Source organism: Typopeltis vanoorti, chromosome 3, assembly GCF_054136105.1.
Source record: "Typopeltis vanoorti isolate ZY-2024b chromosome 3, IOZ_Tvanoo_1.0, whole genome shotgun sequence".
Classification (NCBI taxonomy): Eukaryota; Metazoa; Arthropoda; class Arachnida; order Uropygi; family Thelyphonidae; genus Typopeltis; species Typopeltis vanoorti.
In genome coordinates this window covers 76,121,778-76,147,618 of record NC_143551.1, presented here as the reverse complement: position 1 = coordinate 76,147,618, position 25,841 = coordinate 76,121,778, and the positions used below count along the sequence as shown (strand labels likewise).

The 25,841-nt window shown below is 35.3% G+C and overlaps 1 protein-coding gene across 1 annotated transcript in view; it reads left to right on the top strand.

Moving 5' to 3' along the window:
- The window catches only part of Ssl1 (general transcription factor IIH subunit 2 Ssl1), a 116,606-nt gene that overhangs the window by 15,251 nt on the left and 75,514 nt on the right, over nt 1-25,841 (top strand). The window contains exons 4-7 of the mRNA XM_090415723.1: nt 1,022-1,127; nt 5,128-5,233; nt 21,066-21,156; nt 23,144-23,231. Of these exons, the coding sequence (XP_090271849.1) occupies nt 1,022-1,127; nt 5,128-5,233; nt 21,066-21,156; nt 23,144-23,231 (391 nt within the window). The remainder of the gene's footprint in view (nt 1-1,021; nt 1,128-5,127; nt 5,234-21,065; nt 21,157-23,143; nt 23,232-25,841) is intronic.

Genomic DNA, 25,841 nt, shown 5'->3' with positions numbered 1-25,841 from the left:
TAGAAGTGATTTTACAAATTTCATTTACAAATCTCACTGCTAAGATAAAATTTTAATAAAATTTTATCTTAGCAGTGAGAAAATTCTGTAAAATTCCATCTTAGCAGTGAGAAATTATTAATATCAGTTAAATATCTTTAAACTAAAATTTAAACTACATATTATTTTGCTAATAAAAATGGTTTGATTGAAACCATAATCAAACACCCACTTGATCATCATGTTATACATCCATAATACCAAATTTTAGTAAATTCCATCCAGTGAGAGGAGAGTTATTGCATTATGTAATTTCAACACGTTCCTACAATTGGTTCAATTGAAATGGAAATTAGGAGTACAAATTGAAGGTGAATTAGCCGATCTCATATGGAGGTAGCAGGGTTTTTCATCCCACGTACAGGCAAATTGGCCATGAGAACACATGCAATTTACAAACAAAAAATACTTTTGCAGGTGGTGATGGATAGTAGATGGTAGTGTCATTATGTGTAGGTGGAGAATTGAGCATTAGGGAAGATAGAGAGATGTGTGTGTGTGTGTGTGTGTGTGTGTGTGTGTGTGTGTGTGTGTGTGTGTGTGTGTGTGTGTGTGTGTGTGTGGTGGAGTAGAGTGGAGTGCATTCCCGCAGTGAGTTCTTGGACTCCTTGGTGGTGTCACACAATAATAATAAATTTTTCTTGGATTTCAGCTACTATATTTCAATAAAATCTATCGATCTTGCATATGGATTGACAAAGAAAATCTAATATGGGACATATATATACATTTTGAGAAATGTACCAAGAAAATGCAATCCCCTACAACCCTTTTATAGATTAGCTTGATCTTATTCACACTCAATAACGGTTCTCTTTTACTCTCAGCCTTTCATTTTTCATTTTTTCAATTTAAGTTTAGTATTATTTTATATATATATACACACACATGTCATGAGTCAAAAATTATACACACATGTTCAGTAATGCTAATTACACATTGGTTATTAAAATAATAAATAAATAATGTCTCATTTTAATAGCTTTTAGAAGGTTTTGTTGAAGAATATTTTGATCAGAATCCCATTAGCCAACTTGCCTTCATTACTTCAAAGAATAAGCGTGCTGAAAAGTTATCAGAATTGGCAGGTTAGTTTGTATATTGTTTCATGTTGATGATCTTGTTTGATAATATGTTATGCATTTAACTAGGAATGGGTTTATATAGAATACTCTTAAATTATTGATCGCATTAAGGTCAAAGCCAGATAATTGGGATAAGACCTCCATATTGCTTTTAAGGAATGTGGAGAACTGACTGGAGTGTCTGATCTAATGCCCAATCCTCACCTTCACTTGGTGTGCCCCATTAGTAGGCATTCACTGGATACTGAACGAGGAATGGGCTAGCAATTTGGGACTTAGCCAACTAAATTATACTCTCTATTGGCTTAAACCACAAATAATATGATGGTGCAACATGATGAGATTTCGTGCCAACACACAATGTTGGTGTTGGCACGAAAAAGTGCCCAGTTAAATAAGGCCCCGCTGTTTTTTTCAGGTAACCAGGTTGAGCAGTGAAGAGTCAGCTACTGGAACAGACTCAAGCTCAACATATAGAAGAAGAACAACAACAACAACAACAAACCCCAACGCCAGAAGAATTGAAGATAGCAGGCATCAATATAAGGAATATTAATGGATAGGAAATCAAGTTTGCACAGCAACTGAAAAAGTACAATGTGGATGTAATTGGCATTACCGAAAGAAAGAAGACAAAACCAGGTGATATCTTACTAAATAATAAGTATAGACTTTTATATTCAGGCAATAATGATCAAGTAAAGAAAGGAGTAGCAATAGCATTCAACACCAAACATGAAGAAAAACTTCTTGATTGGAAGGTAGTCTGAAGTAGAGTTATGTGGACAACTTTAAATGGGAAAATGGACAATGAAACTTATTTGTGGCTATGGTCCCACAGAAGATTCTTTAAAAGAGGAAGTAGAGGAATTTTTCAAGTCACTAGAGTAGGCAGCTGAATAATGAAAATGGAAAAAGTGGTAATTATTGAAGATTTAAACAGCAGAGTAGGAAGTGAATCCCACAAGGCATATAGAAACATTTTGGAAAAATTTGGAGAAAAGGGCAAGTGTAATAATATTGAAAGTTTATTGTTCACTTTGTTAGACTATAATAAATTTAGTTTAATCCTTTATCCAAGTGTGAGCAAACAAAGTTTGCGCCTGAAAATATCTTCAGGACTGGGGTAAGGTAATACAACACCGGGCAACTCGTAGCAAAGGTGGACCAAGCTAGCATCACTCCTATCTCAGTATCTCCCATAATGCAAAACACATCTCCTTGCAGGTAGGTATAATGTTATGCATTAAGGGAAGTGCCACTACCCAGACTAGTTTTGACCTTTATTGAGGTCTCATCAGTGGGAGCTAGGTAGAAGATATTTTCAGGCGCAAACTTTGTTTGCTCACACTTGGTTAAAGGATTAAACTAAATTTATTAAAGGGTAATAATAATGGTAAGTATTTGCTGAATTTCTGTTGAGGATATGGAATGGTCATTACTAACACCATGTTCCAACATAAAAATGTGCACAAGTTCACATGGAAAGAAGATACAAGAAATCAGAAAAGCCTCATTGACTTGTTACCTTTGATAGTGATATCTTAATATTGGTTCAGGATACAAGAGTACAGACAATTTGAAATTGGTAGTAACCATCACTTAGTTTTAAGTAGGATAAAGGATAAAATATCACATTGAAAAGAACAGTATGTAAAAAAAAAAAAAAAGAATTCAAGTTGAACAGCTTTTACAGATAAACTGTAGACGTGACTTTACAAACATTATTGAAGAAGGAATGAAACAGCTCAAAAACAAGACCCAACCCTTACATTCTCAGTAGCAAACTCTGAAGAAGGCATTGATTGATTGAGCTGGATAGGCATATGGTGAAGTTGTCTGCAAGGGATAGCAAAATAAGAACGTCATGAAGAACATCAGAAGTTAAGGAACCAGTCCTCAAAAAGAAGAAAGCATACCAAAAGTTCCTATTAGGGCAAAAAGTTGCAGATGCCCCTACAAAAATACAGGGAAAAATATAGAGCTTTAAATAAAACAAGCAATGGCAGAAATATAGTAGAAAATTTTCAAGAGAAATGTAAACAGGACTAAATATCAATACTTGAGGTAAAAAAAAAACCATCAAAAATTTGAAATGCGAAAAGGGAGCTGAATTTTGTTTAGAATGAACAGTATTATTGTGCCTCATGAATGTGTCATATTAAAATCAATTTGCTCTTTTATATATATGCTTTCGACTAAAAATTTTAGCATGATGTTACCATTTTACTGTTTTAGAGACCCAAGATACATAAAGGTGTGTTTAGTCTCCAGAACAAGCTTGGTATACTTTTGGGTCAATAGTGACACTAGCATAGTACTAATGTGGTTAGGATACTTAGCATATTTGTATCCCAACATTTTGCAGATAAAATAGATTTTTTTTTTTTTAATAGTAGACTTATTTTTTTTTTTAAGTTTTGGTTTCTTCAAAATATAATTCTGTGATATTTATATGTTATTTCCAGATCGAACTGATTTTAATGATTAAAATAATTTTCATGGATTTTACCAATATAGTATTTTGAAGTGATACCAGTCATTTTAAAAAAACAAAGATTTCAAATATTTTGTGATAGGAAATCTATTATCAATATTAATATTATTCACTATTTCTGAAGCAGCTAGAATTTCCAACTTTCCCTCCTATTTAAATACTATATGCTATACTTATACTAGTTAATTTCTTACAGTCATGGCAAAGACTAGTTCATGGTCAGGCTGAACACTGACACTTTTAGGTATAATGTATTTAATGTTGACAACTTTTCTAATCACTTCAAGCCTCCAATAAGCAGGACAGTGGTCTCATACCAGGTGATGAAATTCATTAAACATCTCCACAGTGGGATTCAAGTGTACAGCCAACAGGCTGACATTTTTTTTCTCTCTTTCTCTCTCTCTCTCTCTGTATTTCTCTCATTTTAATTAAAATCATTCTGTTAGAAATATTTCTCACAAATTATTAAAAAAGCAAATCTTTCATGTTTATGGACCACTGAATGAGATATACAAACTTTTTTCTGTGGAAAATTACATTTAGTCCTCATAATCATTAAATGAAATTTTTTTCATCATGCAAGTAAACAAATTAATTAGTTAATTGACATTTTTTTAAATTTATTCGTGTGGATTCCCTTCTTTCCTTTACTGTCCCTGGTTGAACCCTCCTAATGAGGGATTATGTATATATTTTATGACTGTAGATCTGTGTGTGTGTGTGTGTGTGTTCATTCACGGGCTGGTTTGCCTGTTCCGAGGGACGAAAAACCAAGTTTCTGGGTGAAAAAACCTTCTACCTCCGTATGAGACCATCTAACTCACCTTTAGTTGAAAGAGACCAGGTAAAGGTTCCTCACGTCATGGATAGTAATCAAACCCAGGTCTTTTTAACAAAAGGGCTTTGTTTTTACCGACTGAGCTACAGAGGCTCTGCTGGCTTGATTAGGTGAGTGGATAGGCATCTGCTCTCCAGTGGGTTTTGAATGGGCCATTGGTTTAAATTCCACTCTATGGATGATGCTTGTGAACATCTTTAGGTGGTAGAAGAATTTCATTGTCCATTGTAATGACAGCATGTTTTGAGGTTCAAAAAAGTTCTATGTTTAGTTTCTAGAACAGAGGTTTCGAGTTATGTGATCCTTAGCAACTCACAGTACCAGTATTCTATAGGTTTGCATCTATAATATATCTCCTGCAAAAATAAAATATTTTAGAAAGGCAAAATAACATTTGATATTTGTTGACCAAATTATGTAGCAGAAGTTTGTACTTGGAAATAGGATTGTTTCTGACTATAGAAGTTGCAATATGTGTTACACAAATTAATTTGTGTAATTTCACAAATGGTAATTAGCATAGATTTATTTAAATAGTTGACTTAATCTGTATGATACGCAAACTTTTATTATTTAATTATGCTTGCTTTCTCTCTCTCTCACTCACTCATAATCATTCATATATATATATTATAATCATTATTCATGTTTATTTTATCATATAGGAAATCCTAAAAGGCATATTGCAGCTTTAAAGACTGCCTCAGAAATTACTTGTGAAGGAGAACCATCTTTACAAAATGCTTTGGAACTTTCTGCCCAAATTCTAAGGTAATATTAAAATAGGTTTTGCAAAACCTTTAAAAACAAAATGTACCATTTTCAAAAATTAGATTGATACTTGAACTTAAAGCTATATCTTATTCTTAATATTTAGAGTTATAATTTTCAGTTTAATGTACAGTAGTGTTGGTTGAGAAATGCAAAAAACAATCTAGTTATGTTATGATATTCTGAAAAGGGGGAGACAAGTATCCATTACTTTAGATGCAAGCATTACTTCCAAGTAATGCTTGCTATACTGTGTCAGAATATTAAGTGGTTTGAATGTGACATAGAAGGATGTGAAATAGCTGTACAAAATGAATGGTTACACAGATGAGTTGATCTTGTTTCTATTTCAGAAAACATATATGATTGCCTATTCCAATGAAGCGATTGAAAAGAAAATACAACAGTAGTCACTGCTGCATATTCTTGATGTGTGCTTTAAAATTAAAATATATCTGCAGGGCTCGACAAATCGCTTGCCCACTCATATATGGTGAGCAGATTTTGTCAGTTGGAATAACTCTAGACTGGACAGAATGAATTTTTTTTTTTTCATAAAAAAATAACTTTCTGTACAATATCTTTTTAACTTTAAGAAAACACGTATGGCTTGTAGAAAAAAAAACAACCACCATGATATATTCTTTGATGGATATTGCATATCACCATTACACAACAGAGAACTATATATCAGCCTAGATAATCTTATGACAGTATCATGCAATGGACTATCAAATGATTTGTGTGAACCAGAATGTGCAACTGATAAGGGGTAGTATTTTTCTGGAAATATGCATCATATGAAATGCCATTCTAGTAACAAAAATTAATGCTGTAATAAATTATATTTCTCAAAAATTGTTGTTTTTACTGTTCTTTCTATTCTTATTATTTATCCTGACTTTTCCTCATTTGAGTGGTTCTGACACAGAAGGATATCTTCTCCAACTACAATACTTTACCACCAATACTTCTTGGGATATCATCATCATCAAATTCCAGACATGTATCCTCAAGGGGTGTACAGGATATGATAGTACTACCTGAAAAATTTACATCATTACTAACTTCCTATCTACAATTTTCCTCCAAATCAGTCTGTTACTTATCAAGACTCCAACATTATTAGATCTTATATTTCTATTGTCTAAGGCACTTTGTACCGTATCAATCCACCTATATCTTGGTCTTCCTCTGGGTCGTTTTCCTGCCAACCTGGCAGAAAACACTTGTTTTGCTAATCTTTCCTCGCCCATTCTGTTTAAGTGACCATACCACCCGAGATTAGCTCTGCTAATGCATTCATGGATGCTGACAATGTCAAGTTCTTTCCTAATATTCTCGTTTTTAATATGATATTGCCATTGATGCCATCTGTTCATGCCTCTAATCTTTCTCAGGACTCTCATATCTGCGGTCTCTAGTCTTTGATCAAGTGTTTTACATCTGACCCAGCTCTCAGATCCATAAGTTAAAACTGGTTTGAATACTGTCTTGTATACAGCTAATTTAGTGTTCCGACTAATTTCTCTCTTATTCCATATGAATTTATTCAATTGACTTCCTACCATACCAGCTTTATTGATTCTGTTGTCTATTTCCATATTTAATTTACCATCTTCACTAAAAATCATGCCTAAGTAGCTGAAATGTTTTACTTGTTCCACAGGTTCCCCATTCAAAACACAATTGACATTTTCAGTGATTTGACCTATTTTCATTGTCTTTGTCTTTTTATTGCTGACCTTCATACCATATCTATTACAACAGTTATTCAATTTAGTCAGGGAATCTTGCAAACTTGTAGTTTGATTTAATTAGAAGTATAACATCGTCTGCATAAAGCAAAGAGCTGACATTAACATCTCCAATTCTGATATCATGTCATGTTTAATACCACCATCCTTCATAATGTGATCCATATAGATAATGAATAACAGAGGGCGATAATGTACCTCCTTGTTCACACCAGATTTAACATTAAACCATCTTCCTGTACTTCCTTCATTTCTAACTGCTGACTTGCAACTCAAATAAAGATTAAGTATTGCTTGATATAATGTCCCATTGACACCATATAACTGTAGTGTATTGAATAGCTTCTCCCTTGGCACCTTGTCGTATACCTTTTACAAAACTTAAATACTGATCTTTGTTATATTTCCATGCTTTCTCAGCTATTTGTCATAAAGTAAAGATCTGATCCTGACAGCCTCTATTTGGCCCTGAATCCAGCTGTTCTTCACCAAGCATTTCTTCCACAATTCTTCTCAACCGTTTCTCAAGTATACTGGCATAAATCTTGCCCGGAATACTCAGAAGGGAAATACCTCTGTAATTCTCACATTCAGTTTTATTTCCCTTTTTATATATGACTACTATTAGAGCTCTACTCCAATCATCAGGAATTCGTCCCTCTATCCAGGCCTTCTGAACTATGCAGTGCAGCCACTGTAAGACTTTTATACCACCATACTTCAGCATTTCTGGTCGAATATCATCTACTCTGGCTGCCTTTCCACATTTCAAGCCTTTGATGGCTTTTTCTACTTCAAGTATGGATATGTATTCCTGACTGTATGCCTGTTGAGTGTTTTTTACCACTGTGCTATCATTGCTTGTTTCATTTAGTAATTTTTCGAACTAATTACTGCATACTTGAAGGATATCTTTTTCTCCCGATTTCATGTCAACTTTATAATCTCTAACTCCTTTTACAGCACTCCTTCCTCCGTTTCTAAGCTTCTTCAACAACCTCCAGAATATCTTACCACCTTCTTGATATTTATTTTCTATATTCTTGCCAAAGTCCTCCCATGACTTTTGTTTAGCTAGTTTTACACAGTGTTTAGCATTCTTGCATTTGTCTCTGTATTCTCTAAGAGCACAAGCTGACTTATTTGCCAGGAACTTTTGATATGCTTTCTTCCTTTCCTTCACTGCCTCTTTAACTTCTTGTGTCCACCATGGAGTTCTCATTTTCTATCCTTGCAGACAACTTCACCACATGCCTCTCTAGCTGAATCAATCAGGATTTTCTTCAAAGTTTGCCACTGAATCTCCAAGGTTTGGTTCTTGTTCTCAAACTCTTTCATTTTTTCTTCAATAATCTTTGTGTATTTTAGTCTACAGTTCACATCTGGGAGCTGCTCAACTTTTATTCGCTTTAAAACTTTCTTACGTGTCATTCATTTCAGTATGAAATTCAATTTTATCCTGCTCAAGACTAAATAGTGATCACTTCCAATTTCAAATCCTTTGTACACTCTGGTGTCCTGCACTAGGGAGAAAACATCACTATCAACAATAACATAGTCAACGAGACTTTTCTTATTCCTTATCTCTTCTCTCCATGTGAATTTGTTCACATTTTTATGTTGGAACATGGTGTTAGTAATAACCAGTCCATGTCCTGAGCAGAAATCCAACAGATATTTGCCATTATTATTAGCTTTGCTCTTAGGAAAGAGCAAAGCTAATAATAACAATCACTTCCTACTTTGCTATTTAGATCCCCAACAAGGACCAACTTTTCCTTTTTCATTTTGTCAGTAGCTTTCTCTAAACAAATTCCGCCACTTCTACCTTAGCCTTCTGTGGGACCATAGGCACAAATAAGTCTCATTGTCCAGTTCCCCATTCTCATATTTGCCCACATTACTCTACTTGAGACTGACTGCCATTCAAGAAGATTAGCCTTGTATTTTGCATTGAATACTGGCTACTCCTTCTTTTCCTTGATTTTCATTGCCTGAATATAACATTTTGTATTTATTGCTCAGAAAGATCTCACCAGTTTTTGTCTTTTTTTTTGTTTCAGTCACCCCCATTATGTCGATCTGGTACTTATCTAGTTCCTCAGCTAGCTCCATTTCTTTGCCATTCAGGCTTCTTATGTGGATAGTGTAAAAATTTGATGTAGCTTAATAATGCCAGAAATCCTTACATCAATTTTTACAGAAGTCAAGTCCTGTAAGGATGTTATAAAAATAACCTGTATGTCTATGTATATTTAAAACCGTTTGTTAATGTAAATAATCCCTGTGGGAATTGTCCTTACTTGCTGCCCTAAACTGAAAATTCTAGAATGTGTTGAACTAAGGCAATACCTTGCCACCAGAAAACCATATATGTTAGCTCCTTATAAGGACATAAAATTTGTTTGTGAAATCCACCTGTAAATATTCAAGGTCAGTGTTAAACGGACCGACAAACTTCAGACAAATGTCCGCTGCCCAAAACAAATAGGATTAACGGAGTACACGAGAAGAACAAAGAAAGGGTCAGCGACAGTGGAAGAACAAGGGACCGCATCTAAATGTTCGGTTTCCCATATCTTCGTGCAGGGATATGAAAGAAGGCGAATAAAAGGTGTTGGCCAGAAGATCGAGTATCGGTTCCAGGAGTTCCTCATCGGTTGTCGAGAGGTCGTTATCGAAAAGTCGTCCACGGTTGTCTGTCAGATGTAAGCTATCGACCACGCGACTTCAGGAGAAATCATGCCAGTGATCTAAATGAAAGATGACGGGAGCCAATCCGCCAGGTAAAGCAGATATTTGATGACGAATCATCGCCGGAAGCTGTTGTCTGAGGGGAGAAATTTTAGAGCCGGAAGAAATTGCTCCGTTAGTCCAACGCGCATGCAAGCATTCCACAAGCCAATAATCTTCACCCGAAGTGCAGCAAGGACAGCGTCCCAGAAGCATCAGTAAATCTTTGATGATTCGTCATCAAATATCTGTTAAATGTTAAATGCGTCCAGTAGTTTTCCCATTACATTCAAATTATCCCTGATTAATTAATATCTGCAGTCGCTAATAGGCTCTAATATTTTTTCGGAACAGTGCATCAAAGAATTAAATATCAGGCAATACTCTATTAACATTTAAACAACATATCTATTTTATATAAAACAATTTACACTAATTTTGCACTAAAGAAAAATTTGCTCAGTTCAACAATTAGCTTAAAATGCCCTTTAAATTCATGAAAATTATCTCACAAAATTAACCACTCTCTTCCAAATACAAGTTACTACCCTAAGCAGTGGTACCTATTAATAAACTGTTACTTCTTAACTGTTATGCACATAAAAAATATCATTACACACAAAAGCTCTTTCCTTCCGATATTAAGATAATTCTATAGGCAAAATGCACCATTGACAAACAGTTACCCTCTGACTGTTACACATATAAATTTCTATTAACTATTAAACATCTAATTTTCAACCATTAACTCTGCTCAATTTCATCAGCCTCAACTTAACAGTTCACTAATAAAGTTCTCCTATGATTCATGAAAATTGAATAAACGGATCAATTCACTTTATGGCTGCTACCCACTACACGTGTACTTGGCTTCGAACTGGAGTCCTGATCCTTTTCTCCCAAATCAGGTTTTTTCCTCCCCTTTTTATGCCTGCGATAGATTTACTGACGCTTCTGGGACGCTGTCCTCGCTGCACTTCGGCGAAGATTATCGGCTTGTGGAATGCTTTGCATGCGCGTTGGACTAACGGAGCAATTTCTTCCCACTCTAAATGACCTCTCGACAACCGACGAGGAACCCCTGAAACCGATACTCGATCTTCCAACCAACACCCTTTATTCACCTTCTTTCGTATCCCTGCACGGAAATATGGAACCCCGAACATTTCGGTGCGGTCCCTTGTTCTTCCACTGACACTGACCCTTTCTTTGTTCTTCTCGTGTACTCCGTTAATCCTATTTGTTTCGGGCAGCGGACATTCATCTGAAGTTTGTCGGTCCATTCAACATTGACCTTGAGTATTTACAGGTGGACTTCACATACAAATTTTATGCCTTATAAGGAGCTAACATATATGGTTTTCTGGTGGCAAGGTGTATTGCATTAGTTCAACACATTATAGAATTTTTGTTTTAGGGCAGCAAGTAAGGACAATTCCCATAGGGATAATTTTCATTAACAAACTGTTTTAAATATATTGTTTATTATTTTAACGGTATAATAGAACACAGAAACTAAGTAAATAATTAATTTATTCACTTGATGCTGATATTTCGCTGGTATTATAACCAGCATCTTCAGAGCACAAAAACACTGTTTGTCACAATACGCGAGACTAAAACAACATGGTGTACATTAACAAAATTGTAGCAGCAACACAAAGACTAGAGTCCTGATTTTGGCGCCCTCTATCTGAAAAAAAAAAAAAAAAAAAAAAAAAAAAAAAAAAAAAAAAAAAACGCTATCATATATTGCTAGAGTCCTAGAAAAGTGCTAGTTTTTCCTTAATATGACTGTCTCCCAGATCTTCGGCAAGTTAATACAGCCATATTTGTTGAGATTTGGGGTGTGTTTTAGGGCTTCTGTCGCCTCTAAGAACAATCTCTCTGATTTATATGGGTTTCTGTGTAGTACTTTTGTGTTTTTCCAGTTGATCCTGTGTGCAGGGGTATCCAGAGCATGGTCTGCTAGGCCTGACTTCCCATAATGATATTTCCGGACGTATCGTTTATGTTCGCTGATGCGGATATTCACAGTTCTTCCTGTTTGACCGTAGTAGGCTTGATTGCATGAGCAGGGTACTTGGTAGACTCCTGGATGTGATAAAGGAGGAATGCTGTCCTTGGGTGAGCGGATGAGGGTGGCTAATTTGCTACATGGTCTGAATGTAGTGCGTAGTTTATGTTTAATGAGAATTCTTGAGATCTTTTCGGATGTGCCTTTAATGTAAGGGATGGTGACTGTTTTGTTGTAGTTCTCTGTGGTGGATGGTGGGAGGGGTTTCTTAGGAGTGTTTAGTATTTTGTTTATTTTTTGTGGATTGTAGCCGTTGGCCAAGAAGGTGTGGCGTAAGTGAGTCAGTTCAGCAGTAAGAGCCTTGTCATTTGAACAGATTGCTCTCGCTCTATGGGTTAGCGTTTTTAAAATGCCATATTGTTGAGAAGGATGATGGTGTGATTGTTTGTGTAAGTATCTGCCTGTATGTGTGGGTTTTCTGAAAACTGAAAATGATAAGGAACCATCTGGGAGACGTGTAATGAGTGTATCCAGGAAGGGCAGACAGTTGTTGGCTTCCGGTTCCATAGTAAAGTGGATTTTTGGGTGTTGGCTATTTAAATGTGCTAGGAATGTTTTCAATGTCTCAGGGCCATGTGGCCAAATGGCAAGCACATCATCAACATAGCGTAGCCAAAGTGTTGGTTTGAGAGTGGCTGTATTGATTGCTTGTTTTTCCAGGTGTTCTATGTAAAAGTTGGCTAGGGGGGAGAAAGGGGGGAGCCCATGGCTGTCCCATTAATAGTCCCACATACAAACTGGCTAGACATTTAGCAAAGCTACTAGCCACTCTCACTAACAATTCTCTCTCCTTTATCAAAAATTCAGCACACCTAAAAAGCATCTTACAACACCTCACCCTAAAAAGCTCAGACTTAATAGTAAGCTTTGACATCACTTCACTATTCACAAATGTACCACTAATAGAAACCCTCAATCTACTGAAGTCACACTTCCCCCCTGATATATTTGAACTATTCAAATTCACAATACATGCAGGATATTTCACATGGAAAGGGAAAATATACAAACAAATTGATGGGACAGCCATGGGCTCCCCCCTTTCTCCCCCCCTAGCCAACTTTTACATAGAACACCTGGAAAAACAAGCAATCAATACAGCCACTCTCAAACCAACACTTTGGCTACGCTATGTTGATGATGTGCTTGCCATTTGGCCACATGGCCCTGAGACATTGAAAACATTCCTAGCACATTTAAATAGCCAACACCCAAAAATCCACTTTACTATGGAACCGGAAGCCAACAACTGTCTGCCCTTCCTGGATACACTCATTACACGTCTCCCAGATGGTTCCTTATCATTTTCAGTTTTCAGAAAACCCACACATACAGGCAGATACTTACACAAACAATCACACCATCATCCTTCTCAACAATATGGCATTTTAAAAACGCTAACCCATAGAGCGAGAGCAATCTGTTCAAATGACAAGGCTCTTACTGCTGAACTGACTCACTTACGCCACACCTTCTTGGCCAACGGCTACAATCCACAAAAAATAAACAAAATACTAAACACTCCTAAGAAACCCCTCCCACCATCCACCACAGAGAACTACAACAAAACAGTCACCATCCCTTACATTAAAGGCACATCCGAAAAGATCTCAAGAATTCTCATTAAACATAAACTACGCACTACATTCAGACCATGTAGCAAATTAGCCACCCTCATCCGCTCACCCAAGGACAGCATTCCTCCTTTATCACATCCAGGAGTCTACCAAGTACCCTGCTCATGCAATCAAGCCTACTACGGTCAAACAGGAAGAACTGTGAATATCCGCATCAGCGAACATAAACGATACGTCCGGAAATATCATTATGGGAAGTCAGGCCTAGCAGACCATGCTCTGGATACCCCTGCACACAGGATCAACTGGAAAAACACAAAAGTACTACACAGAAACCCATATAAATCAGAGAGATTGTTCTTAGAGGCGACAGAAGCCCTAAAACACACCCCAAATCTCAACAAATATGGCTGTATTAACTTGCCGAAGATCTGGGAGACAGTCATATTAAGGAAAAACTAGCACTTTTCTAGGACTCTAGCAATATATGATAGCGTTTTTTTTTTTTTTTTTTTTTTTTTTTTTTTTTTTTTTTCAGATAGAGGGCGCCAAAATCAGGACTCTAGTCTTTGTGTTGCTGCTACAATTTTGTTAATGTACACCACCATGTTGTTTTAGTCTCGCGTATTGTGACAAACAGTGTTTTTGTGCTCTGAAGATGCTGGTTATAATACCAGCGAAATATCAGCATCAAGTGAATAAATTAATTATTTACTTAGTTTCTGTGTTCTATTATACCGTTAAAATAATAAACAACATGTTCGACGAACACATAAGTCTGTCCACATGTTTTAAATATACATAGACATACAGGTTATTTTTATAACATCCTTACAGGGCTTGACTTCTGTAAAAATTGATGTAAGGCTTTCTGGCATTATTAAGCTACATCAAAATTTTACAGTAGTACCAATCTTTAACTCTGGTGGTGTTGAGTTGGGGGTGTGCTTTCAGATTTGTTCCAGTAACTGACTTTTCGCTGTTCACCCTGGTTCCCTGGCGATTAACGGGGGTCTTGTTTAACCAGGCGACGCCTCAGCCAGCATGAAATTTTGTCGTGTTGTACCATCATTTTGTATATTGGTTTAAGGCAATAAGAATACAATTTGGTCAACTAAATCCCAAATTGCCAGCCCATCCTCATTCGTTCAGTATCCAGGTAGATACCCAATAGGGTGCATCATGAGAAGGTGAGGATTGGACATTAGGTCAGAAGCCCTGGTCAGTTCTCCGCATTCCTTTAAAGGCTATGTGGAGGTCTCCTCTCAGTTATACAGCTTTGACCCTTAAGCACCCGTTGTTGGGGGTATTTCATTTTAAAAAGAATGGGACAGGGTATTGTGCAGATGCATTTTTTTGTGCCAAGTAGGGTTTTGCATAATTTGTCAAGCCCTGCATAGCTCTTCAAGGTGTGTTCCTCGAAGAGCTATGCAGGGCTTGACAAATTGGTGAAACACTACTGCATTGCTTATTGAAAGCAATTCAATAAGTTTCATTCAGTAAGAATGGGTTTACAGTGATACTGCTGGACCTGGCAAAGGCATTTGACAGGACACCACATGGAATTCTAATCCATAAACTACAACATATGGAAATGGATATAGGGTTGGTGAGATGGATAGGTGGGTGGTTGATGGAGAGATATCAGAGAGTAGTTTATTCAGGAGTAGAATCCAAAAGACGGCCTGTGACTAGTGGTATGCCGCAGGGTTCTGTTCTTGGACCACTGCTGTTTAATTTGTTCATTAACGATATAGGGAAGGATCTAAAAGGAACAGTTCATTTGTTTGCTGATGATGCAAAGTTGGGTAGGGCAATAGTGAATGCAGAAGATGTCAAAATCTTGCAGGACAACTTGGATAGATTGGAGTTCTGGGTTAAGGAGAATGGATGTCACTTTAATGTGACAAAATGTAAGGTTATGCATTTTGGGGTGAAAAGATTAGCAGCAGTATACCACATTGGTGGAACTGTACTCCAGGAGATTGATGAGGCCAGGGACTTGGGAGTGTTGGTGGATAGGGAGATGAAGTTTAGGGGGCACATTGCAAAAGTAGCTAAATCAGCTCATCAACTCACTTGGTTGTTGAAAAATACCTTGACGAGCAGAGACAAGCAAGTTATTGTACCTCTGTACTGAGCCTTAATAAGACCTCATCTCGACTACTGTGCCCAGATTTGGTCACCTAGGTTCCTTCTTGATGGAGAGGAGGTGGAGAGGATCCAGAGGTGAGTGACCAAGATGATAGCAGGTCTATGGAATGAACCATATGAGACAGGTTGAAGATTTGTGGGTTGCAGAAATTAGTTGATAGGTGGAAAAGGGGGAGATATGATTGAGACATTCAAATTGCTAAAGGGTTTCTATAGGATTAACTCAGAGGATATTTTTGAGATCAGGACTGGTGGTGGGAGAACTAGGGAACACCTATGGAATCTGGGCAAGAGTGTGGTTAGCAGGGGGTGTTAGAGTTGGGTTCTTTACTTTTAGAGTGGTAAATGAGTGGAATAAGCTGCCAGAGTTTGTTGTGGGTGCTAGGACAGTGAGTGAGTTCAAGGCAAGGTATGATAGATACTGTGAGAATGTTGTATAGTTGTGATGTTTAAGGCCTTCCTTGATGAGTCTGAGGATGCCCTGGAGTCACCCGCAATAATAATAATTTAATAATAACTCAGGAAACTGACACATTGTATAGCTTCCATAGCTGATCATCTGCCACTTACCTTGCTAGGTCATGCTTCAAAGGAGTTTAAATATAGGGGTATGCTGAGGAAAACTCAAGTCCATGCAATAGACTGACTGAAGACTGTAATTTCTCTGTATGGAAATTTACTTGTGAGTTTTTACCCTCACAATATCACCCTACTCTTTATCATCATCAAATTCCTGATGCATACCTGCATTCTGCAAGTGTGTGTGTGGGGGGGGGTATATAGGATACTGTGAAGTATTATATGAAAAGTTTATATTATTATTATTTACCCTTTTTTTTTTTACTACTATGCAATCAATAAAAAAATTTCTTCAGCACTAGAGATAAAAAAAAAATCTCCTCTCTCAAAAAATAACATCACATCCCCCGAAAAAATAACAAAAAAACCCATGTGCAATTTCCAAAAAAAAAAAAAAAAAAAAAAAAAAACCTCATATTCGCTTCACCAACATTTATTGCTTAAATTGTAACACCAGTTTATCATTTAAATTTGTGTTACACTAATATAAACAATATGCATTACCACTTACAGGCATATAAATTTGATCTGCTATTTTTGGTAGAATCTCAGCTGAGAGGATCCAACCACTACTCTACATATTAGCTTTCCAAACTACACTGTGCATGATTCTATCCACTGCAAGGATGGAACCTGTGCATTTGGGATGTCTGACATTCTGCATCAGAGAATGGCAAATCATGAATCTTCTACTTATGATTTTCTGTGTCTCAAAATTTAATTTTTTCCATTCAGTTACATTTTAATTGCAGCTTGTTTCTTTGCCAAATTCTGATAACCACTGAACATTACATTATTTGTCTCTGAAGTTTGATCACTTACAGTCCATATAACCAAACAGTGAACTTGTCTTCTTTGGGATGTCAACATATGCAACTCACAATGACTTCTCTTCTCCAGTTCCACCAGTCAATCTGAAAGAGATGCAGAGAGATAATCATTGTCAGTAACAATCTTATACAAATTGTATATCTGCCCACCAAAAGATCTGAATAATCTTTTCCACCCTTTCAATAACTTTAATCTCTTTTGTAACCAGATTTCTTAATATGCTGTAAATATTGGCTCTCTTCTTCATAATTTGGTGCCATAACCTCATCCATGTTTTCTTTTTTTGTAGAATGCCATTCATTCAGCACTTGCAATCTTATGATTGTGAGTGCTGAATCACAATGTGATTACAATCTGGATGGGATGCTGCCTGTGTGATTTCAGGCAGAAATGATTTCTGCCTCTCCTTTCTTTGGGCTGACGACTGTTTTCACTCTTTGGATTCAGACATTTGCTCCAACTGAATATCTGAAATAATTTTTACTGGACTTGAAGGCCTTTCTGACCCATTCCCTCCAAATGCCCAGATCCAAGCCTTGTTTTTCAGCAACGTCAACAAGATATTCCAAGGAAAGAATTCATATTGCATGTGACTTAAACCTAAGCTACAGCATCTAACTCAACCTACACTTTAACACACTGAACCTGCAAAAAGATTCCAGCAATTCCAAGCTAGCTTTATGAGGGCAAAGTGCAAAAAACGTTCTTCCTGTTCAAATGGCCTTACCGAGGATTGAGTACAACTTCTGTCTATCCGTGTTTTAACCTCTCCCATAACCAGATGCCACTATTATAACAAATCACCCAAAGACAAGACTGATGGCATCATTCTTCTCTAACTCCCATATTGATCAAAACAGAGCATCTCCAACATATGCATGTCCACATGCACATTACTAAGAACTGTTCACTGCATGTCTCCTCAGGTCTTTTTGTTAGACATCAAAAGAATCCTGAATAGTTTAAATACCAGTATGTCTTCTTGGTCCTGATATTATCCCTCTCAGTTGTATTTAAAATTTGTGCCTCTCAACTAACTTCTGTCATCTTTACAATTTTTCATACTCATCTGACATCTACCATACAGTATAGAAGCAAAGCATAGAAACAAGCCTATATCCAATCCATCTCAAAGAAAAGAGATAAACATTAACTATGCATCTATCATCCCATTGCACTCACCTTGTTTCTAGCAAAAATAATGATGTCATCAACAGTTACACTCCTTCACCATCTAGAAGCACTCCAATTAAGTAGTTACTTTTTTGGTTATTAAGCTAATGTAATTTGTAGACTACTTATTATACACATAATTATGTGAAGATAAAGTATTTCATATAAAAACATTTATTTTGTATGCATTTTGATGTGATGAATATCTTATCACATAAGAGTGAAAGCACAAAAAGATAAACTGTTACGTGAGTGAGAATGGAATGAAAACAAACATTATAGGTACATTCTTTTTGCTACTCTCTAATAATATGATTGTCTTATGAACCTGTGGGACAGAATATAAACATAGTTAATGGAGCATGAATGCTCATTACAGTGTATACAGTGTAAAAAAAATAATAACATATGAATAAGAATTGCACACACACACACACACACACACACATAGATTAAAATTAACCATTAGATTATTAGCAAAAAATTCAATGCCACCATTTCCTATAATTTTGAAATCTTTAAACTGTCACTGTATCTGTATTTAAAATTAGGTTGATCGTGAAGGGCTTCATAGCACTCTTTGAAGTCTCTCAGATCTGACTGGAAGGACTGGTGTGAAGAATTTCTGTTGTTTTTTTAAAGGATATTCTGTGACTAGTTAATGCAAGGATATCCATATCCACAGATTTCTCAGATTGAAGAAAATGTATGTAATCCATGTGTTCTAATTGTCAGATGCCTGTGCTATGACTAATCTGGCCAGAATAGGAAAATAGGACAGATTGCAGGAAAAGGAATCTTGTAAACTGTCACGTAAGCAAAGAGAGGAAGTTTATCTTTAGTGGAAAGCAGGAGCGAAGAAATCTCAGATGGCATCAATGGCAATATCATATAAAAAACGAGTATAATGGGAAAAAACTTTACATTGTTAGCATCTAAATGTGTTAGCATAGCTAATCTCAGGTGGTATGGTCACAACAAAATGGGAAAGGAAAGATTAGCAAAACAAGCGTTCTCTGCCAGGTTGGCAGGAAAAAGACCTGGCAGAAGACCAAGATATAAGTGGATTGATACAATAAAAAGTGCCTTAGAAGACAGAAATATATGTTCTGATAATGTTGGAACCTTGACAGGTAACAGATTGATTTGGAAGCAAATTATAGATAGGAAGTTAGTGGTGATGTAAGTTTTTCATATAGTACTATATATCCTGTACACCATTTTGAGGGTACATCAGGAATTTGTTGATGATGAATTTCTGAATTATCAGAAATGTCAAGAAATTTTTGAACATGTCCTTCTGAAGCATCAAAATCTGTAATGGCATATGAAGGCTTAGAAATCAGAAACATCAATTGGAATGCAAAAAAAAAATTACTGGAGAAATTGGTTTCATAACACACAGCAAAATTCAAATGAAACCTATTGTATAAATATGTGTAATGTAACAATAGATATAATATTTCATTCTTTTAATGAGATATTTAAAATGCCATAATTTTTACAAAGAATTTTCATGTTAATTACCATTTAACAGCAATATCATAAAAGAAATGTTATAAGCCAAGATGATAGCCAATAAAATGGAAAAAATTCAGTTCATTTTCATTCTTACTGAAGATGTACATCTTCAGTAAGAGTCAAACTGAACTGAATCATTTTAAAAGTAATCGTTTTAAAAATTAATATTTAAAAAATTATACTTTGCATAAACATTTTTGTAAAGATATAAGTATTTGCTGGCCTGGTTCGTCAAGTAGCTTGCATTCTGCCATGATGAGCATCGATATTTGTGGTAGAAGATGAATTTCGTCAACCAGTGTGAAAAGCCAAATGTGGCTTGAAAAAGTTCCATTTTTATTCTCTAGAGTGGGGTTTCTGGATTATGAAAAAATAAATAAAACATACCAAAATTAATTTTTAAAAAATAATAAATATTATTATTGTAAATAATAAAATAACACCAGACAATATTTGACAATATTGGAGTGCTTACAACTGATAGACTAATTTGGAGAAAAATTGGTGATTGGACATAAATAACAATGTAAGATTATCTTGCTCTACTGTCATAGTATCCTATATGCTCCTTGAGGATGCATATCAGGAAATTGATAATGAGAATGGTATGAGAATGTATTTTATAAAATACATTATAAAAAATAATAATGTATTTTATAAAAATGTAATAAAAAATCTCTTAGTCCTTATAGGGTACAATATACCTTTCTTTATAAAAAATTATGTAGTATCATGTTAATATCTTGCAAAAAATGACTTAATGAAATAATGATGTTCTTAATGAACTAACTTCAAAAAAGCAGGAGGTTTCATTTACATAGGTTTCAACTCTAACTGGATTCAAATCATCCGATATTATTAGCAGCATGCTTCCTCCTCTCCTTTCCTCTCTTTCTTCCTAAAAATACTGTACCCTTGACACACTCGATACCAGTTATTAGGCCTGATTAGCACTAGCTAAGGTCCTTTTATGTTACAGCTCATCATTTCCCATTCATGTAACATAGTGTAGAGGACAGTTGCTTCGATTGCATAAAAATTATAGTTATTAGAACATCTTTTATGTTTGCTCATGAGCATTTGTACAATTCATTATTAAGTTGTAAATGGTTGATGGAATCAGGAAATGCAGTGAATAAAAACTTACTTTGGTGGAGTAAAAGATATATTAATACTTTGTGCATATAATGTGTTTTTTTGTATGACTGAGTCATGCAGAGGAATTCATACAGTGTTGTTTAGTATACTGTATTAATTAATTATACGAAAGGTTTCAAAAATAAGCAATTTTTAATAAATTCATTTTTATTATTTAAACAGCTTTATATATTTTAGAATTTAAAATTAAGTAATATTTTCTGTCTATTTAGTTTCAAAGTAATAACTGTTAAACAGGAATGTGCTGTCTTTATATCTGTTTGTGCTCCTAGGTATATGCCAAGTCACACAAGTAGAGAGATTTTAGTAATCCTTGGCAGTTTAACAACTTGTGATCCTGGTGATATTTATTCTACAATTGAGGTAATTTTATTATTTCTTGCTGCATTAGTTTATATCATAAATTTTCTGTTCTTTGAGTCATGTATCTTGAAGATTCTGTTTATAATTGATAAATCAATAAAAAAGTTTTTTTTTTTTTATTGAGAGTGAGAGTTAGTAGGATAGTTTGCCTGTTGAAGTGGTGAATTCATCTAATATGAATGAATTTAAGAAAAAGTATGACAGCTGTTATGGGTGTGTATAACTTCCCTCGATGAGTCCTCGATTCCCTGGAAGTCTCAGATAATAATGAAGATTAGGTCTTGAAAATCAATTAACAAATCATAAAGTCTAAAGTCATAATACTGGAAAAGAATTATGATCCTATAGACCTGTTACTAAACTTTTCATCTCCTATAATTTCATCTCCTAGCTGAATTGGCTAGATCCCTTTCACACATTTGTATAACTTGAGTCTCAGCTCAGGAATGATACCACAGGAATGGAAGGAATGTATGATAGTTCCATTGCATAACGGTGGTGCAAAAACTGATGTGTCTAACTACCGCCCTATTAGTATCTCTGGTGTGGTAGTGAAGATTTTAGAGAAGTTGATAAGAACTCATTCTGTACTCTGCGGGGGACAGCATGGGTTTACTAAAGGAAGGTCATGTTTTAGCAATATGCTCATATTTTATAACAATGTTACGGCCTAGTTGCGTAAAGGGAATGGATACACTATGATAATGTTGGTTTTTTTTTAAGACATTTGATAGGATACCACTAATAAACTGGAGAATATGGGATTGGAATATAATCTATTGACTTGGATCAGGGGATGGTTGGCAGACAGATATCAAACAGTGGTATACAGTGGGTGTGAATCTGCCAGATTTAAGGTGACCAGTGGTGTACCTCAGGGTTCAGTCCTTGGGCCATTATTGTTCAATCTATACATTAATGACATCAAGCAGGATCTATCATCAGATGTGCAATTGTTTGCTGATGATGCGAAGATAGGCAGGGCAATCAGATACTACTGATATTCAGCAATTACAAAATGATTTGAATAGACTGGAAATCTGGGAAAATGAAAATGGCTATTAATTTAATGTTAGTAAGTGTAAAGTTATGCACTTTGGCATGATTGGAGTTCCAGTGGCATATTATATTAGTGGGGGTCATGCTACAAGAAACTGAAGAGGCAAGGGATCTTGGTGTATAAGAATTTAATTCAAAGTTCACATAGCAAAAGTTGCAAATACAACTCAGAGGATAATTGCTACGTTGAAGCAAACCTTGACATGTAAGGATAAGGAAGTAATTTTGCCTCTTTATAAGGCTTTGATAAGACCACACCTGGATTACTGTGTGCAGATTTGGTCTCCCGGGTTCCAAGGGGATAAAGAAGCTGTGGAAAGGGTGCAAAGAAGAGTTACAAAGATTATATCCGAATTTTAGGATTTAGATTATGAGGACAGAATTCGAGTATGTGGATTGCAGACTGGTTAACAGGAGAAAGAGGCTTAATATGATAGAGGTCTATAAACGTTTGAATGGGTGTTATAGCATTTCAAATGATGAAATTTTTAGTTATATGGAAGACAGGGAGAGAACATCAGGGCATCCATGGAAGTTAAGGTTGTTCTCAGTCAAGAAAGGGGTAAGAGCTAGGTTTTTTTCTGAGAGAGCAGTGAGTGAAATAATTTACCCATAGGGATAGTGAGTGCATCTAGTGTAAATGAACTTAAGGAAAGGTATGATAGCTGGGTTGGGTAATTTACAGCCCCTCTTGATGAATCCTTGATTTCCTGGAGGTCTCAGATAATAATAATAATATAATCACTGGTTTCTTATTCTTTCCTATACCAGTTCTTCCTCCGACACATACCTTTTTAGTTCAACTTTGATAAATAATTGCATAGTTGTCTATGTTATTTATTGTGTAGTATGTTATATTTTTATAGCAAAATAAACTTAAAAGTACAAAACCTGCTTTACAGTAAGAGTGAATGTACTTTATTTTTAGGCCCTGAAAGGAAATAATATTCGGTGTTCAGTTATTGGACTGGCTGCAGAATTAAGGGTGTGTCGTTCATTAACAAAAGCTACAAAAGGTACTTTCTTAGTGTGTGTGTGTGCACGTGCGTACACACACATATGCTTGCATGTAATATTGAAACAAAAATTATATTGATATTTTGTTGCTTAAATTATTTTTCAGCATAAAAAAAAACAATAAATATAACATGTACAGTATTTCATTTGGGGAAGGTTCAGAAAATCTGCAAAAATTTACAGATTTAAAATTTCATGGCTCTCATAATTCAGAATTGTGACCTTCCTGAATAATGTGATTTAATTTATAAATAATTCCTAAAGAATGCCTATGGAATGCAACCATTATCAGTTGTTATAGTTCTTAATATATACAAAAAAAGAGATCATTATGAGAAAAATGCATTTATATGGTATATGATTTGTAATACAGTGCTAATAGCAGGGGTTCTTGTCATATCTAATCTTTGAATTCCACAATACTAATTTACTACACATTTCTAAACTTTCTTAGAAAGGATTGCTATTTAAAAATTTTGTCTATTCCAGAAAAGTATTCAAAATCAGTAAAATATGATTGTTAAGTATGTTTAACTAAAACTAATTTTGTCCTGTTTCTTATTTCCATAAAAGTAGAGACAAAAGAAACAGGTTGAAATTGGCTCCCCATTTTTTAATGCAATAATAGAATACTACTACTACTACTATCTATTTCCTTTGGAGAGAGAGAGAGCTGACCATCTTTCTGGTGCTTTCTGTTGTTTTGTTCACAGCATAAAAGTCCCAACTTATGCTTTTCAAAAATTAAACAACTATAAATTGAAAATATTAGTTACTTGAAAATATTATGAAAAGCATAAATTGGTACTTTTATGCTGTGCACAAATACAGCATGCCTACATTGTTCCACTCATGAGAAATAGTAATATACAACAAAAATGTATATGTCTGCTACTCTACTATTTGCCCTACATATATTTAATTAATGATAATCTATAATGTTATGATTCATACCTTCCATGTTGTCTTCAGTCAGTAGCCATTTTTTTTTTTTAAATATATTTTATTGATGGCTAAAATATTTATACATACAATAAAATATTTATACATACAATAAAATATTTATACATACAACATCTTGTGTGACATTGCATCTTATAATTTTACAGAGTTCAGCACTAAGTGCTGCAATTCCTACATTGGATTTCAATTAAAATTTTTAATAATACTTTTTTGCCTTTATATTATGTATTTACAACACATGTTCTTCTAATGATAACAATGAAGATTATACAGAATTTTTTTGTATAATTTTTTATTTTTTTATTTATTTTTTATTTTATTTTATTTTATTTTTTTAAGTTTGAGGAAGAATGATTATACATACAAATTTCTGCATTTGCTTATAAGGATTACTTGTAGATGAGTGAGGCAAGTTAATCCCACCTACTTCGAAGCTTGGGTTAGCTTTTATGAAGAGAGTGGGATTTAGACTTCACTATTTGTGTTGTTGCTACTGTTTATGTATGGGATGTAGGCATTGGATGCTAGTGCTTTAATGTGTATATTAGTGTTAATGGTTTCTTAACTTTGTTGGTATATTTTCCAGAGTTCGTTTTTTCAATGTTCTGTACTTATCTACGTGTTTTAACTTTCTTAGTAGGTTGTTGAGTTGTGTGGGTATCTGATGTGATCTCACAAAAGAACCGTATGAGTTGTTGAAGGGTGTGGGGATGTAGAGAGTTGCTGTAGGTCGTGTTATACGATATGTCTCTGTTGTTTCAATAGATGATGTTGAAGTAATTCCTTGTTAATGTCACGTAGTGTTTCAGGTTTTTAATGCTCAGAATTCTGTGTATCGCCATGTGCTTGTCGGATATTGGTTGTTGCGTGTAAGGTGTCCAGATCACTGTTGACACGATTTTCCTGTGTAGTGTTTCTAATTTTGTTAGGTGGCTGTTTGATGTATTTCATAGACTGTTATTCCGTATCTGAGTAGGGATTCGCAGATACCGTGATATAGGAGTTTTTTTATGTTGGGTGGAATGATGTCTTTAACTTGGAAGAGTTTTGCTGCGATGATCTGGAGTTTGGTGTGTAGGTATTCTATATGTTTTGTCCATTTAAGGTGGGAATCTATATAGAGACTGAGGTATTTTCCGTGTGTTACAGGTTTGATTTCGGAACAGTGGCAGGTATTTTTGTTGTTCATGCAGCGGTATGCGTGACAATGTATCGATAGTGATGCGGGGGCGTATGATTCTTGGGTTGTGTATTATCAACATCTGTGTTTTGGTGCCGTTGATTAGAATTGCATTTTGGTGGAAGTATACTGTGATTTCGTTTAGGTCTTGTTGTGCTTTGCAGAGAGCTGTGTTAATGTCTGTGTGGATTGCTAGTAGTGCAGTGTCATCTTTGTATTGAAATATTTGACTTCTTATGGATATGTTATGAACATCGTTAATGTATATGTTGAATAGAGTGGGTGATAATATGGCCTTGAAGTACACTGTGTTTTACTTGTATACTCCGACTGTGACATGTACCTATTTTTGTTACTTGTGTTCTGTTTGAGAGGTAGTTCTTGAACCATGTATGCAGTGTTCCTCTTATACTTATTGAGTATAGTTTGGTGAGTAGTATGTCATGTTCAAGCATGTCAAAAGCTT